The sequence below is a fragment of the Diprion similis genome, chromosome 2, assembly GCF_021155765.1.
Source record: "Diprion similis isolate iyDipSimi1 chromosome 2, iyDipSimi1.1, whole genome shotgun sequence".
Classification (NCBI taxonomy): domain Eukaryota; kingdom Metazoa; phylum Arthropoda; class Insecta; order Hymenoptera; family Diprionidae; genus Diprion; species Diprion similis.
Window position 1 is genome coordinate 9,765,776 of NC_060106.1, and position 19,304 is coordinate 9,785,079.

General features: G+C 43.9%; 1 protein-coding gene across 1 annotated transcript in view; it reads left to right on the forward strand.

Annotated features, from left to right (window-relative positions):
- Window positions 1-15,900, forward strand: part of LOC124416246 — a 47,302-nt gene extending 31,402 nt beyond the window's left edge. The window contains exons 3-4 of the mRNA XM_046897174.1: window positions 15,224-15,446; window positions 15,729-15,900. Coding sequence (XP_046753130.1) covers window positions 15,224-15,446; window positions 15,729-15,900 — 395 coding nt within the window. The remainder of the gene's footprint in view (window positions 1-15,223; window positions 15,447-15,728) is intronic.
- Window positions 15,901-19,304: the final 3,404 nt, after the last annotated feature.

The following is a 19,304-nucleotide window of genomic DNA, read 5'->3' on the forward strand; positions in this document are numbered from 1 at the left end:
ATTGAATGATTACACCGACGGGGTTCTGATCTATTGCATAAAAAATTGCGAACATCCGTTCAATGATTGATTTTCGTGGAAGAGGGACCAAGCCCTCCTTCTATATAGAACGAATAACAATTTTCTTCCACAACGGAGACGGTTATAAAAGTAATTGAAATCGATCTATCGATCTTTTTGATTGTAATCTCAGATAACCTTCCTAAAATTCATCCCTACCATTTATACAAGCCCGTATTATACAAGCGTGATGAATGTACATATCAGCCGTCTACACCTGTACCCGTTTAGATATATCAACTGTTTTTACTGAGGTAGAAAACCCGCAGTGAGATTTTTCTAGTACCTACCATCGTGTGTTTGAATAAAATTTTTATTTTTATATTCCATAGCTTGCTTTCCTCTGCCTGCCTCGTTTTTCTCGTTCTTATTGAAACCGAACGGCGTCAATGGGGTGTGTGTCCTTTTGTTCATCCTCGAGGTATGTGTTTCGTACGGTTATTTATGTAAATCGTACGAAACCGACGTGACCAATGCTTGGCGTCTGCGGTGCTGCGGGCGACGCGATGCTAAAAGACCGGAACTGATTGCGACAAATGGCGCCTCCACCCTGGTCTCGAATCCATTCACGCGGTCGACTGCCACCGCCAAAGCCACCGGAGTAATCCATCTTGACGTGCTTAAAAGGTTAACTGATTGCTACTTTTTATCAAGGCAAGAGGCTCACAAGAGAGCCCACTCACTTTCCGACCACCTGTTCTTTCTCGTCCCATACAGACTCACCGGCCTAACGTCGCCTCAATCATCACCGCCTTTCTATCTCTTACTGCTCCGCATCACGGCCGTCTCGACCCCACCAATATGCTTCCACTCGAAATTGTGGCGACTCCGATTTGTCTAATTTTATTTCAATCTCCCTCAATTCTCCGTCGAGATTCAAGCACCAAAACTGAAATTCGAACATTCTCGAACATGAAAATGATATTCAGCGTGTCAGTCGACCAAGAAACGCAATTGCAAGTCGATCAATTATCCGCCACGCGATTCTCGACGAGATATCACAACCGCAGGTATATTTCTTTGTATTTTTTACCCGTCAAAACATATTGTTTTGTAGGTACTGCATACTGCAGCGGGGTGATGTGCGCGGGGCATAAGGTGGCATTAGAAGTTAAATGAGCGAGACCACTTCTGTCCGTTGAAAATGAAAATGGTCCCCAGACGGCAGTTAGCTCTGATAGTTTCATTCACGCGCCAACTGCGTGCGATCCGACGAGTGCGTGGTGGCACCCTGCACCCCGTGTGCGAGGCGCCAAAGTCAAGATCGGAACATGTGGCATCATTTGTTACCTCGCCCGATGCAACGCAGGCGACTCTTCAAGAGTCGGACGTATCCTCAAGGGGAGGTGAAAACTGGGGTCGAAAGAATCGGAACCCGCTGAAGCGGCTAAATGACGCGTCTCCTCTTCGACACGAGCATCGATTAATTAAACTCTCGTCTCCGAGTTGCCTGAACGGAAAACTTTGAATGTTTGAAAATTTGAAAATCGCACCTGAATTTCGTGATTTTCAACTAGGGGGAGGGGGGTGGAAAGCACCGAAGCGCCGAAGCCTGGACGGCGCCAATCCGCATTTGGTGCCCAGGAACGAGGCGTAAGCTGCAGGTACATGACGTGAATAAGGTTGAAAATCGTCCCGCGTGGACATATGGTCAGCCTAGCCGGGAACAAAAAAGCGATAGAAAACGCCGACAGAAGTTGGGAGTGTCGGCGAGCGATATATCAGGGCTTAAATATCGTTCGTACGTACGCCATCTCCCCCCGGCTAGTTCGAGCTCGGCCAGGGGAAGCCCCGTGGAACACGCGTATGTCGTTTATACGGGGGAGACATTAGTTAATAGCTGCCTTAGCCACGCCGAGCCGAACCGCCCGGATTTTCGGGGACATCTGATTAAATGCGGTTTCCAATCTGTCACGTTTTCAACGCTGTATACTATACGTGTGCGTATATATATCGAAGCACGAGAGGGATCCATGCCTGGACCTACATTGTTTTTTTTCTACATATATAAAGTATAAGTATAGTCGATGGTCTACTTGCGAAATTGAATGGCGGAAAGGTGGGTTTTATAGCTTTTATAATTCATCAGGTAATATTGCGTGAAAATTTGCGTGACTTGTATGCGGGCACTTTCTTTCTGATACGCCGAGGAGAATTTTTAGTTGTGGTCGTGGCACGCAGTCCTTGGGTTCATTTTATTCTTTATCATAAACGAGAAATACTCCGGTCGCAACAGGAAAACGAATTTTGTAGCTATAAGCTAGCGAGAATATTTAATATCCGTGACTACTTTTTTTTGATTATGGTTACGCGTACAACATTTTTGTAAAATTGCAAATTTTAGCGATTGTTTGGTGCTGGTGCAACAATAAATTGATTTTGAGGTCACGTGTGATCGACAAGTGAAGTAAACTAACAGATCTAATGTTGCAATAATCGGAAAGCGTAGTATTGGCAACTCTAAAAGCGATATTAAAGGATGTTTAAATCAGTCGAAGAATCCCAAGCGCTGATAGGGTGCATAAAAACGAGAAAACGAGAAAACGAACGAAACGGGAGACAAACGGAACTCAATTAACTCGAAGCGCAACATTGCGTTAAGGTCCGCGTGAGATACGTCTCTTCTGCTTAAAGATTCGTTAAATATGCAGATTAATGCGTCTTTACTGCTTTGCTCGTAGGTATAGTACGGTATTATACCTACACCGGAGGCACAAATCCCTCGGGAAATGCGGAGCAGGAGTGAGAAAAAAAGGAAAGAAAAGCAAATAGTATATAACTGCGATTTAAGCAAGTGTTAAGGGATACGCAGCTACACGTAGACAGGTTACACATATTATTATATGCGGAATAAAATGCGATATAATCTGCGCCTACTTGCTCGAATAATGGAAAACGTGGTTAGAAAAGAGACTTCAGCCAAATATTAGAGTCACGGGGTTTATTTCGTCTCTCAGTCTTACTTCGTCTGCTTTTTATTATTACTATTATTATTCTGTCCCCTTGACAATTTTTTCTTCCTGTTTCCAAGTGAAAAGATTCGTGAGAAAAATTGTGTGTCGCCTCGTCGATTTGTCAACCGCTTAAGCACTCACTGGTGGTGTCGCAAGAGGGGTCCGAGCGATCGTTGAGCTTGTATTTCTTATAGGCGTTCGAGATGAGCCGCGTTGCGCGATGACCGCCGGACACGAAGAAACCCGCAAAGAAACCGAGAACTCTGTCGACCATCGCGTGAAAAGCAACGTGTCGTCGATCATGTTTTCGGGATGAATTTGTTACTAAATTGGACAAAAAATAAAAAAAACAAGAACCATAAGCTTCGGGATGAAGATTAAAAAATATTCAGAACAGTTTTTCCACTGTTATATACTTATGATAAAATCAATCGTTACCTCTTTTATTACCGATTACAGTACTTAATGTGGAAGACGTCGGAATGATGAAACGGTAAATGTCTAAGTTACACTCTCGAATTAGGGTATAACGCAATGCAAAACGTTCAGTTACTGAACTGTCAATTTTCTGTCAATCCTTGAATTATCCTTTCCAATATCTATGGATATGGCCGAGATAGTACAACTCTACTTCGCAAATGAGGTAATATTCAAGGCACAATTATGACAATTACAAGAACCCTAGATTAATGGATCGAAAACGAAGAACATCGCAATCCTGATTACTGACAAGCTTCTCTAAAAAATGTGCAACGAGCATTTTTAAAACTCTCCGAGGTTCAAGATCGCTTAGTAAAGGAATTGGACGAGACTGATAGCACCAAACGAGAGAAAATACTCAACATTACAATCTTGCCGTCGGACGAGCTTGAAACTATCTACGCGAAAATCAACCTACGGCGTTGAAAACAGAAATTATTTAGATCAGACACACCAGTTGGGTAATCATCCATACCTGTGAAATTGCCTGCACAAATTAAGCTACTAATCTACGAGGGATCCGTCGAGGGTTCGAATTCGGTCTCCAATATTTTTACATCGGTGATAAACGATGATGCTGAATTATCTTCGGTCCGAAAGCTAAAATACTTGATATTACCGTTAACCGTGAAGGCAGCTAGGAGTGATTCAATCTTTCGAAACGATTGATCAAAATTATGAAGCAGCGCTATCCATCTACGATGCAGACCTTTCGAAGGATCTGCCAACGATCAGTGTAGATCAGTAACTCCAATGCGGAAAATGGTCTACCATAAAAACTTTGGGTATATTTTGTTATTCAAGATCCGATTCTATTACGCTAACGAGGATTTTGCAACACAGTCTGAACTTTTGTGCCGTTGTTAGTCAAGCTTGCATTTTGACGATGCGGGTTCAGTTTAATCATCTTGAAGTTCTTGTTGTATAAAAATTGAAATTACTTTTAAAGGAAAAAATATAAAAGGTTTCTACAGCCGTATCTACATGTTTCGCGAATGATTTATCACGTTTTTGAGTAGAAATGTGCTTTTTCCATTACACAAGTAATGAAAGTCACAGATTCCGAACTAATACCTAAGGTATCAGGAAGATAACATAAATTGCGACGCTTTAACGTTGACCTCTACTAACATGAAAAAAACGAACACCTCCATATGATATTGGACAATGTGTAACAGTGATGTTAAAAATTGCGATGTTCAGTAGCAAGTCCAATCAATTCGGTCAGAGCGTCGATTGAGAATAAGAGTGCATCGGTGAACGGTGAAAGCATGGCACAGCTTATAACGAATGCAAACTACATGCGGAGAAAAGTTAAAGCAACTAACAAAGTAAGTGTATATATGTATATATATATAAGTACGACGATGGCCAGCATCTGGTGCCTCGGAGGGAGCGGAGTCTGAAGTTATTATAAAAATAATCAAAGTTGCCGTGGGCCATGGAAGACGAGTGAGCCGAGTATATATAGAGCGGGTCTTGGACCCTTCCGACACTCGCCCTGCTAGCGAGAACCTTTGGTCGAGTTCATTACGTTTGACAATTATGCGTTAATTTGCACCTAGCGATACTTCAAACGTTTTTATTCATCGCACGACGAGTCAACTTGCGATCAACTCAAACGGGGAACAGAAACAGGCCGCGGGGTCGAGTTCGTACAAAGCAGAGAAACGGTGCGGGGGGGGGGGGGGGGGGGGGGGAGGGGGAAGATTTCTGAAGTTTTATATTTTGAACTTACCGCGTCTCGAGAAAGAGAGGGAACCGGAGTTGAGAAGATGGACCGACTTATATCAAAGGAATGCTATGATAATCCTCTCGTCCGCTGAATATGTAACGAGCAAACGTTCCGTCGTGATTAGTTTTTACCTTCGATCCACCATCTTGGATTCGCTTTTTTTTCCTCTCTACCCCGGAACATTTTATCTTATGTTTCTTTATTCTTGATTATTTACATTGTATATAGACGTTAAAGCCCATTTAAAAAAAAATCGATTGACGTATAAATTCGTGTATTAATTAACGCATAACCCGCGTCACGCACTCTAGATTCGCTGCAGTTTCCTGCTTGACCACCGTAAACATAGTCACACGTACTTCCGAAGGAATACTACACGCAGAGGTTTACAGCGAATCAAACATTGCTCACACCACAAAACCTCTCGTGTTTCAAAGGAGCTGTATAATAAGTAAAGAAGAGTAAAAAAGGGTAAAAAAAAGAATAAAAACACCGACTAAAAACAGCCCATCAATTTTGAGGACAGGCAGTCGTCCTCCCGTGATTAACGGATCTGCTCGACCGAGTCAATTAATCTCCGTGAAAGATTCGAGCCAATGCCAACGCAACGAGGTAAAATGCACGTTGAAAACGTGATAAAACACAACGTGTTGTAAAAATAGAAAAGTAAAAAGAGGCTGAAATAAGGAGGAAGAAGAAAGGTGCACGCATAGGTCTACACACACAGACCGCACGTACGTAAAACCATTAAAACCAGTCATATCCACGCGACTTCCGCGTGCCAATCGGCCCGAGTCTCAGATTAAAACCACTCGGGCGTAAAGACGCATAGAAATAGTGAGTGCAAAGAGATCCCTGAAGTTGCAAGCCGTTTCGCGCTTTGCACGTTGCTGGTCGCATCGGCGCACGCTTCTGCAGGAGTCTATAAGTACGAGCGAAATTGCCACGGCGCTTAAACAGGGAACCGGGCTGATTTAACCCTTGCGCAATGCTGGCTCACGTGATATCAATTAATTTTGTGTATCGGGAGTCGCGAGGAAGGGGCGTGCAGCGTTCGTTCGCCGTCCCGGACACGTGCCAGCCACAATCGTTCCTAGTGACTCCCGACGTCATCAATTGCCATCCGGGGGTGCGATTCGCGAGGGGCGGGAGAAAGTCCCCTCGGAACACCGAAAGCAAACACGAGTCCCACTGCACCAAAAAGCATTTATTCTTTTACGCTGGTTGCGTGCTTTGAGTGGGCGTGTCGATCTCACGCCGCTCGGATCAGCCTGTGTTTTATTGTTAGGAAATTAATGATTGCCTACTTTAACGTTATACGTGCAAGAACCTATACGCGAAAAGAACGCGATTATTGCTCCAATTTCTTTTTGTACTTTGCTATTTGTTTTCTCACTCTCTCGCTCTCTCTCTCTCTTCATCTTTGTTCTACTTACTTAGACTCGTCAAATCCGTTGACGAAGACGTACCTACGCAAGAAACGTACAAAGTCCGGCTGACTTATTGGAAAAGAGATAGGATTAGATCTAATCCGCTGCAGAGACGCTGCTCGTGAATTTTTAAAGTTTCTAATGATATTTAAATGCTCATCTTCGCAATTGATTTCTTTCAATTTTTTTCTTATCTTTTCATTTGATTTTTTTTTTTTTTTTATTTCGTTATCTCATTTTCTTCATCTAGCGAATGAATTTATTTATCTTGACATTCAGAGGATATTATTACACGCGTACCTACACCTCATGTGTGTTGAAAAATACGAAACGATGAGAGCGAAAGATATTTTTTGCCCCCGTATATTTTACCACTTAAATTATCATAATTTAACATCTATTAATAACGACACTGTACGAAACGAATATAATGAGCGAGTGATAGATTAATCAGACACAAATTTGACATACGAAGTCATTGATAAGGTAATCGAATATGTTAAAAGGAACTCGTCATAGAAATTATCCTCAAGAGGTAGTGGAAAACATAATGCATAATTAAACCGTGAACCGTGAAAGCGAACCAAACAGCTGGCAACGTTACATACGTCAAATTATAGTTGCAGTGTTTACCGTGTTAATAGTAGAATGCGCATAGACGCGAAAAATTGGGACATTCGAATCTGATGCTCTGTTCATTTTCTCCACGTGCACGTTAGAAAAAAAAAATAAAAATTAATATACCTTATCGTTAGTCGCAACTTTACAAGGCATTAATCAACGCGACTCGCTCATAACGACGCTTGCGGAAAAAATAAGAGCCGTCGTTCTTCTCTACGTCAGTACGGCATCAATATAAGTAAGACAAATAAGTCTAAGCCAAACCGAATGTCACAGTTTAAAAAAGTGTCTCGTCATCCATCTCGATTTTTGGCCTTTCGAAATTGCTCGACGTGCGTTTACCGAGAGGAAATAAATTTCTAAATTGCAATTTTGTACCATCGTGGGCTCGAGAGAAACTAACGCCGGTTCAAACCGTTTCGTAGATTAAATTCGCGATTTGTGGTCCTAAAAATTTCAGATTACCGAGCCATCTGTAGTTACGTCAACAAAGTATCGATTGATATGAAAAACCAAAGGCGAATGGAATCACTCGTTCTGTCACCAAAATGGAATTTTACCTATATCGTGAGACGTGAATCAGAAATTGAAGGAAATCATTTTAGCAAATTTAGCCTTTACGCAAGAACGACGTGAAATGATTAGTCTTAAAAAGCTAAACATTCTTTCTCATTTTATTGTATACCTACAGTCGAGTTTAGATGAATTGAAAAATAATACGAGCATCAAAGTAAGGAGCTTAAGTACTGATTTCACTGAAAATCTCTAAAATTTGGCTATATAAGCAACGATTTCACACGTCACCGTGTCTGCCGTAAGTTAGCATAAAACACTTATGGGTAATATCGTTTAACAGTGACGACCCCGATAAACATGTCGCAATACAACAAAAAAAAAACATGTAAAGAACAGCTAAGCAATGTTTCGGAGAAAAAAAAACCCGAGGAAATTATACATCGTAATATATGTATACCCCCCTTCCCCTCCCCCCCATCATATATACAGTGGAAATATTTGCCGGGTTGGTTTCAAACTGGACGTCATGGACCGGGTGAAACTTTCTGATATATCGCTTTATGGTTTTATAGCGGGCGATCTCCCCCAGAATCGGCACCCCCCGCTAGAAGTTGGCCAATTTATTCACTTTTCTCTCCGCGTTGTAGATATAGCTTTTTATATATCAATATGCCATTCGATTCAATAGATCACACGTATACACATACATATATATAGGTATATATCATATAGGTATACACCACCCTGGTGCAGCGTCCGTCGGCTATAGAAACGGTCATTCCGAAGGCAACTCCGGGCACGTTAAATACACCCATAAAAGTATAGACTAGTGAATATAATATGCGGTCGACGGACTGCTACGTAGGGTTTTCGAAAAAGGCAAGAGACGCCTGCCTGCACTGCGCAGCGTCGAGAGTTCGCGAACCTCGAGAGGACGATACGACGGACGTTCCCCTGACCGTGCAGGGGCAGGATGTCGGAGTATATTAACCGCGGTGAAGGATAAAGGATAATGTTAAAAGAGAGCCGAGTCTCGTGGCTATGGAAAAGGAACCGTGAGGAAGTTGGAGGATAATGCGAAGCCTCGAAGCCCAGCGAGTGTTGCAGTCTACATATTCGGGGCATCAATCTTCATCCATCACGCATGGGTCGGCGGGGTGGCACCTCCTCGCAAGCTCTCGTCCCGTCCTCCCCTGACCTCGGACGGGGCCGAAATGCGATGGATTGATCTCACCTCAACTCGCGGCGGCATTCGTTGCCCTTTTTGCGCCTTGGAATTTCGCCGCAAGACAGTTATTCGCAAGTGCTTGTGCGAATGTCGATTATTAATAATACCATATCGTGCCTGTTGCATTGAGCGAATTGACTAGAGTATTACGCGGATGGTTATTATGCGAGGAGGAGTGCAAGGATGCATCAATCGCCGACTCATCAATGGGTGTTTACGCGGGTCTCTGACGCCGCGACGCCGGCGTCGGCTCAGCCGTCAGATGTTATTGATGGACCGCGAGCACTCGGGCGTTCAGGCATTGAACATTGACCATGGCGGCGGCGTGCGGGGGCGGTGGGCACCTATGACGTTAACGCGAATATAATGCGATCCACCCCTCGCCCAACCAACAATACAGTTTTCATTTTCGGAAGACCGTGGAAGGGTGAATGGAGCCCGAAACCCCAGCGGAACCCGGTCTTCGATGCCGGGTTGGGATTCGGTTTGACGAGCTGAAGAGCTTCGCCGGCCAAATATCGGAGGTAATGGCGCGTGATCGAACCTCGGCTCTTCGTCACGGACGATTTTGTCACCCAGTTTCTCGCCGAGAGGATGAGGGAGGCCCCCCGCATTTGTCACTCTCTATGCGGAAATTATCGCTCTATGGAGGAAGTTTTTCACTGATAATTGATTCCGCCCTTTATGCACCCTGTCAAAGTTTGTTCTACAAAGTTTTACCAACTTTCTCGCAAAGTTGATGAGTGAGTATTGCCGATTAAATGTATAAGCGTGTTAACAAATCGCAGCAGTCCTCATAGATATGAGATGCTAATAATTAATGAATCAGCGTTCAGAATCAGCAACAGTAGGTCAACTAACGCACGTAACTTTTAGTACATAAAAATTCTTGTATTTTTCAGAAAGTTTCCTTTTTTCCTTCCATCAGCCCATCCAGCTTTCCCAGTCATAATCTGCCTCAATCCGCAAAATAACTCGATGGATTAACTTCAAAATGCGTTAACGATACAACGTTCATTAGGCATCCCTGACCTCGTGAATCGTCCTTAATCGGCGACAAACTGATTGTGCAGAGTTCTGCCAGGATCCCGTAGTAAATGAAAAGGTTCGTCGAAGTCGCGAGCTTTCTTATTCACCGGCTACAACGACTTCGGGTGAGAGTTGTAGAAACATACCTCCGATGCAGATAACTGAGAAGCGATCGTTTCCAGCGTATCCGCAGGCAGGACAAAGCGTCGAAAGCAAATAAGCAAAATAATAAATAATAGGAAACACACGTGTGTTTGCGATCTTAGTTCAGCAGCAAACACCGGTCTCTGGACGAGCTGCGAGATGTCACCGAGATAGCACACACTGGTGTGCAGGAGCCTAGGGGATGCGGCCGCAGTCTATCCTCGACCTGCAGTGCACTCGTACCAAGGGAGTCAAAAGCCGACCTAGGGGGAGCGATCCGGGGGTTGAAAGCGACGCGAAGGGTGGCTACGGGGGCGGCGGACACGTGACTCGTGTTTGCCGGGCACACAGGACGAGCCTAGTAGGTGCCTACTTTCGGCGCGATACGGAGGTTGGCAAAACACCGGCGCAATGCCGGCATAAGCGATATTTATGTCAGCACAAAGGGACGCGCGTGCTAAAAGAACAACCCGAGGTTGGGGTCCGAGTCCAAAGCCCATTGTGCATCTCGCCCTGATATACCCCGGGTTATACTTCACCTCGCACGCTGGCGCTGTTGCGACCGGTATACTACAAAATCATGCTCGTCGCTATCAAGGATCCGGATTTTTTTCGTCATAGTCAATGCAAAACGCATGCATAAGGAAAATAATCTCGTGGAAGTAAAAATTTTGCCAATTGCTGACAAACTTCTTTTGACGTCTATGAAACGTGGTACAATTAAGGGTTGCTCAAAAACCTGAAAAACTTTTCCCCCTTTCAAAATATGCATGTTATATATTGGAGTTGAAGCTTGTTTTGTAAGGTGTAAAATCGTGCTGTAGTATTTTCGACAACTACATATAACATATATACACATATATAGATATATATAACGTGGGTATATGTACAGCGGTCTTTATACCGTCGTGAACGAGGTTTGGGAGGGATGAACTTCCCTCTCTTTCGGAACGGAAAAAAAGAGAAGAAAAAAGGGATGCAGGAGTTGGTGAAGGTGTGTGTGTGTGTATAGCCTGCAGAAGCGTATGGTACAAACACCAACGTAAGAGTGGCATTGAAATTTATGCGGAGCGGTTTATCCAAAGTTTAATACTTTTCGAGCAAACAGAGACCCACGTGCGAGCGCTCCGCCCTTCACGGATGCTGACAAGATTAAAACGGCGATTCTTTGACGCGCGGATCAGCCAAACTGCACTGCAGGCGGTGTTGGAATCAAACGAAGCCTCTGTGTCTAGGCGTTACTGATAAGCAAGATGAAGTTCGGAAATTTTTTCGTAAATTACAACAGCAAGAAAAAAAAGCTAACTTTAGATATTTAACGTTTTAATTATACATATACAATTGCGAAATATTATATCGACGAGCAAATCGTCTCTTTAGCGTTTTTAAGCGAGTTATTGCCACGACTTAAATGCGGAATCCGGTTTTCAGGTAGATACAGCGGTGATATAAAATTTTCGAAATGATTACGTCCCATCAGCTGCTAGTTGATGGATCGTAAACTGGTATTTTACGACCGGACGGATAGTTCGGGAATGTCGTCGTTATTATAGGCCTCCAATATTTTCCCATACAGTGACGGCGAATGTCGTTTAGCACGATTCAATTTAAAATACCTGCACGGCACCTGACGGGTACAAGTGCCGGAAAAAAAATATACCGAACACGTCCGCCGCAGACGATGCCGAGTAATTTGAGAGATTCGTATATAATACGAAAAACCTTCGGCGATTAGTATTACGGCAATGATAATCAATTTGTAAAAAAATGCAAATCGTACAGGATATTCCCTGCCGACTAACTCCGGGCAAGATTAATTACAATCGAAGTATATGCAAAGTCGAGAGCCCGGGGTCAACGCACAGTGACACGGGAGATCCGCTGTACGTTGGAATAATACGTTCGTACACGGCGTACTTACGTAGGTAGGTACCGTTTGAAAGTAGCTTTTGGACACCAGCGTCGTCAGTCGCCCGGTGACGAGTGAAACGTTTGAGCAGAAAGAAGGACAAAACCACTGAAGATAAAACTAAATAAGATAGTGTCGAGAAAAAGAAGGTATATATATGAGAGATGAACGCTGCAGCGCGGCGTAATCTTCCACCGAGTATCATTGCGGGTGAAATGAGAAAGGGAATAAGAATGAGAAAAGGAAAACGTGCGTGCAGGTATATAGATGTTCCCGGAGGAACACTCGAACAGGTGTAATACATACGCCCGCGTCCGCCATTTGAGTAATGGCTGTAATCTGGGAATTTATAGAGACGTCACCGCGCCGCGGGTCCTGGAGGATACAAATGAATTCGACTTCGTTGCTCAAGCATTAGGAACGGCCCGTGATCCGGGACTCGTAAGGGGGGAATGGGGAATGGGGGGGAGGCCGGGGATGCGGAAGATGAGGTCCGGGATTAGGCCTCGCGGGCCGCGGGCTCCCACGAAGATCGTGCACGAGGCCGTTTACAAAGTGCGAATAATTTACACCGTTCGAAACGCGGACCGGACCTTGTACGCCGTTATTCAACGGATGCAGCGAGTCTTCCGGATAAGGTGACGAACCGTTGTGTTAGAATCTTAAACTAGTTGAAGACGATCGTCGTCTTTGCAATTCCCTCCACGATGAAAATAACAGCGTTTTAGATGCTATCGACATTTATTTGTTGACAAGAAATGTTTCGACGGTAATTTAGACTTACCATGCGCCTAGTACGTCTTGTAGAAGTATCCAAAATTTTTCTGCTCCAGATGACGGTTTGATGACAGCAATCGATGACTGCGGAATCCAGCACCGATGATGAATTAGTCACTTACACACACTCACACGCACACACACGCGATAGAACGACGGAATAGACCACGTTGCACCCTCGTTCACCTCGTTTAGCCCGTCCGAACAACACCGTTCTATGACCGACGCGATCAGACTGGGCAAATTCCAGCCGTTCTATTTACCCAAACTGTGTACTTCGACTCACCTTTTCGCGTCAAGGGTAGACAGCGGTGTCGTTATGTAAACTGTAAGTAATAGTCGCGCCGCGCGGTCACGTGACACTGAAAATCAGGCGAAGTTGTCGATACTTTTTGTTGACTTGTTCTCTGTTTTGATGTCTGACTCTGCCCCGGTTCTGGCCAAAGTGTAACGTGCTGCAACATTAAGCAAAAGTTGTGTAATTGAATATAATGATATCGTGCCCATTCGGTAAAATAAATTATTAGCAACAGATATGAAGTTATCTCGCCTCCCGGGAGACGTAAATTGCCATTACGCGTCCCCAGCCGGGGACCCACGCCCCAAAGATCTTAATTATTAATTATCTCCGGACGTTATCTGGGCGGCATCGTTTCAGAAATTACCGAAATCCCCTCCGATAAGGACCTGCCGTTACCGCGCTCCCGTTTCAAAAGTCACGTTACCCCCCTCCCATTCCACCCCGTTACTTTTCACAATATCAGACGTGCGGGGCACTCTTTCCGCGTGACTTCAACACGCGTGTGCGTACATGCTGGCCAACTTCACGAACCCCCGGGCTGCACGGACGGCGGGGTATCGTAAGAGTCCACGCTCGAAGGGGTGTACGCACAATGGCCAAGGATTAACCGTGACACCCGTGGCATAAAACTAACCCCAGATCCGTCCGAACCCTTCGTCTATCTCAGTTTTGAACCTAGTTACGGCTCCTCTCTCGGCTAGGCTTCTGTCAAAGCACCAGCTGCAGCGGAGATTTCGCACCAACGATTCGTCCACGATCCCCGATAACCTGAGGCAGCCGTTTTCACCAGGTGTCCCGAAATTCGGTTAAACTAAAATCTAGTTTACGATAAAAAAAATACCCCAAACTAATACATCGCTTGTAGTCTTTGTCTTTTTTGTTATTTAGCCAGAAGCTTAGTTTTCTTAACATTGAACTAGAATTATTGAATTATTCTTTAAGCTCGATTTGAATTTTCCATGCTTGCCTGTCTCTCTTCCTCGTCGCTTATCGTTAACAATGATTTTAACGAAAATTTTCCTCAACCTCAACGCATTTTACAGACACTGCAGCGATCATATTCCATAAGTGTTGACTTAGGTAGGTACGTGTAGGCGATGCGAGAGCGGAGAATGTGTTAATTATTCGGAAAGAAGAGACGTCGCTAGATTTACGACACTCTCACCCGCCTCGGACGGCGGCTGGACCCGAACCGTCGTCCGCGGTCGATGCACACGATTCGGTGTGTTATTAATTGGTCAATTATGAATATTTTTCTCTTATCTTTTATTCATTATCCGGTCTGACTTCCCTCGGCAATTAGTCAAGCGAGTGTTAAGTCCCCAACTTTATTAAGGGTCACGTCAATTTCTCATCTATCCGGCATTTGTCCTTAATATAATAAATTTTTTAATTTATTCCACCTTCTAATCTACCGTCCTTATTTGTCACAGAAATCTTTTCAGACACGTACATTTTTTTCTTCCAAAAAATGCCAATCTCTATCAAAACGTGTCCGTCGTAATTGTCGCTCATTTTTACTTACGATCTCAATATTGCTTACCATCATTAAAATGTTCATGGATTTTTTCACTTAAGGAAACAAAGTAATTAATCGATCGAAATATTGACCAAATTACGAATATCATGTTTTTACCCTAAGCCCACCTCACCGCGATCTTCACTTCCGTACAAAACGTGAATCGCCTCCTCGATGACGAGCAGTCGACCGGTGGCCATTGGAAATGAGCTCCCCTCGATCAGTGGGCAGCACCCTCATCCTAGACCGAGAACCATGGTTTCGGTACGCTGGAATCACACCCCGGTAAATTGACCCTCGGTGCTAAATACCTCCCTTTGACACGTCGAAGTTTGGGGGGGGGGGGGGGGGGGGGATCGCCGTGTGGAATTACGGAACGAAGTATACCGCCGAGGCATAGAATTCAGAGATAGCTGAATGGATCGACATACGTATACGGAAAAAGGGCGCCACGCTGGGTTGTTCGCGCTCTCTGCACCTCTGCCAAATGCAGCGTCATCCTCTATCTTTGTCTTTCCAGATCCGAGGAGAGATGAAAAAGGCTCCATTGATTCCTCCGTCGATCCGTCGACCCGCGAACTGGGAGGCCACTCGCTTATTGTACTCGTTATTGATGATCCCGGAAGTGCACGCGCTCATTTCTACAGTCAATCATCGCCGGCTGTACGCATCGAATCGATCCCAAATCTCCACTCAATATTTCATACCAGCCCAGCTAACGATCGGATTTCACCAGAGCTTGAGTGAGAAACCACGTGACTTATATTTATGCTTAGAATTAGACTTTGCGTCTTGTTCGTGTCCTGATTCGAATAAACGACATCGAATAAGTCCGACGTATCCGTTCGAGGTCGGTGTAGTTATAACGAAGGTGTAAAAGATCGTCAAGGCTTCAGAGCCGAACTGGCAACTGAGAAATCGGAGCAATATCACAGGCTGCACGCACCGCAGGGGAATAGAAAACGCAGAACCGTAACCGTGTGATCCTTGGCACGTGTCTGAGATTAATGTGTTTTGATTTTTAGACTTCATATTATATCAACGCGGGTTGGTACGTACAAACACACGAGCCTTCTCCCTGTTGTCCGGATGGGTGAACTGCTATACGGATCGCACCAGTCGAGTCTACCAATACCGAACTCGTCTCCATTGTGGAGGACCCTCGTACCCTTCGCCAGGGCGCCCTGCACTACGTGAGCACGTATAGTAGCTGATTCATTCGTTCTGACGTTCTGACGTTTTAATAAATGCCCACGATCCACGCTCCGAACCTACTGATTGATATATAATGACTGGCGTATACGACCGCTCTGACCGCCACGCCGCGATGGATCGGAGTTTTACGCTGACCCACCCCCGCGGTTCTAAGACTCTTGTTCTTCGATTTTCACCGTCAGTAATTGTACATCTCTTATAAGAATAGAAGGCGGGAGAAGAACGGCAGATTTCATCCCAGATTTTTGCCTCAGGTTCAAGTCCGGAGAAAGTAAGTATAAGGGTGGGTTATAGGTACACCCCCGTAAGCTACTCTTTTCGAATGGTCTTAAAAGTGACCCGGGCGAAGTTGGCGTAATGCCTACGGTGCGTAGAGCGTTTGTATATTATTGTGTGAATACTTGATGCGGCTCTGCGGAAGCTGCAAACGGTCAAAAGTCGGGAGAGGAGAAGCTGCGGTGGCCTAGCTGCAGCGCGAGCGGCGAGGTTTAACAAGAATTCGGAGAATGAGAGAGCGTCGAGACGCCAACTTCTCGGGGGAAGAGCTCGGAAATAATCCAGGCGCGAAGAGGCCGGGAATAAGATGAAAATACCTGCGGAGGAGTTAGAAGTCTTCGGAGCCTGAACCCAGTCTCACCTCGCCTCGCGGTGCGAGGGCGAAATGCGGGGTGTGAGAATAAGACAGGAGTCTTTATATAATTCCGACTAATACTCGGTCGGTAAAACTTATACAACTCTCGGAATTAAGGGCTAAGTCCCCCAGATACGTTCTCAAATATTCGTAATAAGCAAAGTTGGCTAAGCGAGAGAGCCGGGAACTTTGTCGACAATTTACATTTCATTTTATTTATCGGAATTATTACCAGCCTGCCGGATAATGCTCCTAGTAATTTGTATCGAAGGATATGACGAAACGCAAGGAGAACACGGCGCAGTGAGAAGAATTTTACGCGGCAGTCCTGCGCGTAGAATTAAACAAAATTCAGTATAACAACGCGGTTTTACTCTCCGCTCAAAGTTACGTTACAGTCCTCTCTAACGGAATAACTGAATAGTTTCCCTCCGGAAAAAGCGTTTTTTAATAGCCTCTCCCGCAATACCGCGCTTTGCATTCGACCATTTCCGACAACTGCGACGTTATATTCGCACCGGTAAAATCTGGCTAATAGAGTCGTTTGTAGTCCGCTGTTTCAGTTTCTTACACTCCAAAGTCAACCACCTGCTCGGTCCTGATCAACGTCGACGACTTCGCTTCATATAAGATCATCGGTTACATCCGGAATGCCTACAATCACTTTTTGTTTTTCGAAATTTGTTTCATTTCTTTAAATCGTTTTTTATTTCTCGATAAATTCATCTCTTGTACTCGTTCTAAGCGAATAAAAGAGCGAAAAAATAACGGAGACGCGACGCGAGAGAATCTCCGCTCTGTTTGCAAATATACCTACACGGTATATCGATTCACAACGCGCGATGTTGTATATTAGAGTGCATCATAACGTGAAGTGGAAAATCTACTAGACAGGATTGCGTAAGCGGTGTTATACGCGTTAAATTCGATAAAACAACGGGACCCTCGTCCGGTTTGTCGAGTATTATACGTATAGCTAGCGTGTACACCAAAAGCGTGTTCACGACTAAGTGGATATTGCATTTGCGAATTACTACATGAACGCGAGTAGAAACTACTGGAACCGACAAAGACGGATCGTGCACTGTACAAACGTATAATATGAAGGATTTGCACGAACTCAATTACCTCGTGAGGAAATCCGTATAGAGTTGAAAAACGAAATGGGATGCTTTCAATTTTTATATCGTTCGTTAGTTGCTACAGTGTAAAAAAAATGCGATGCGGACTTCTGTAGAATATTTTCTGGTAACAATCTAACAATATTAATTAATATCAATGTAATTAATAATCAAGTCCTAATTTTTTATCAAGTTCCATTAATTCCCGTGATTTTTCATCCTCAATCTGCCTCATCGCCGATCGCCACTCACCCTTTCCGTATTCATTAATTGCGCTTAATTACGGCCTCCGCGATCCAGCATTCTTCTACATTCCTGCGCCGAATCCGATAGTCCAAGACGTAAAGGAATATCGGCGTATATACCGATAAGTAGACCCAGAAGCCCGACAACCCAGCGACTCGGAGAAGGTTGGTATGCGCGAAGCGGTGTTAATCTCCCAATTAGCACGTGCTGCCGCGAAGCTTACAGGACTCAACGAACCTAGCAAACGAGATTGGAGACCCACACGGCGAGGACGAGACTACGAGACTTATCCGCAGATCTGCTTATCCGTTTCGTACCCCGGCGAAATCTAATTGTAAAAGACCAGCGCCACCGACGCGATGCGACGCCTCGATCTCATTACGGCGTTCCGAGTCACCTTGAGGAAATAAAATCACCGATGCTCTCGCACGGGGAAAAATTTCATTTCCTATGGTTAATGGTAAATTCTACCCGATTGGGTATAATCGTTATAATAACGGTTGAAATGTTGTGGAAATTGCAAAAACAATTGGTACAATTAATTATTTCCTGCAATCATAATTTCAGAAAGTTCCCCAGGTAGGAGCGGTAGAAAATGATCATTTTTTTGTTTTGTTGTTGTTAGACTAATGGATCGAAGAAAATAGAACGAAATGCGTTCGAAAACTAAAAATTTTCGCTTTCAAAGCAAAACGAATTTTTTTAATTATCTTCAAAATTGTCTGAAGTGGAGTTCTGCAGAAAACGATTGGTAAAACGATGACCACGTTTGAATGAGAACGAAATATAAGACATACAAAAACCAAGGGCTTCTAGAATCGTCAATATACTTATTCTCTAATCTCTAATTAAACGGATTTTGAATTCGACTTTTTATTTTTGAAAGGTTAGTATAAACTTTCCCAAAAGTTTCAAAAAAAAACCTGAAATCAATGAAAAAAGTAGCAGCTAAGACAATTGCATTTATCAAACATCCATCTCACAGATACTTAGAGGATGTATTGACGATTCTAAAAAGTCTTGGTTTTTGTATTTCGGCCATTCCGTTCTTATCCAAACGCGGTTATCGTTTTGTCAATCGTTTTCGACAGAGCTCCACTCAAACAGAGGTACAGAAGTAAATTTATCAATTAACTTGAAAAACTTTTTTATGTTTTAACACAATGTTCCACACCTAAAAAAAGGAAATATTTAAAGACTGTTTAACCCAAATGCACAATTAATCAATGGTTGAATATATTTTTCCCAAAAATATATGAACGAAATGATATAAATTCCGAATCACTGTTCCTCTGCAGATATCCTAAAACGGTGCAATAATTTCTGTGCCTGGAGTCAATTTCGATGAAATGAGTACCTACTTTTTTCTTTCGAGTTTAAAGTTTTGC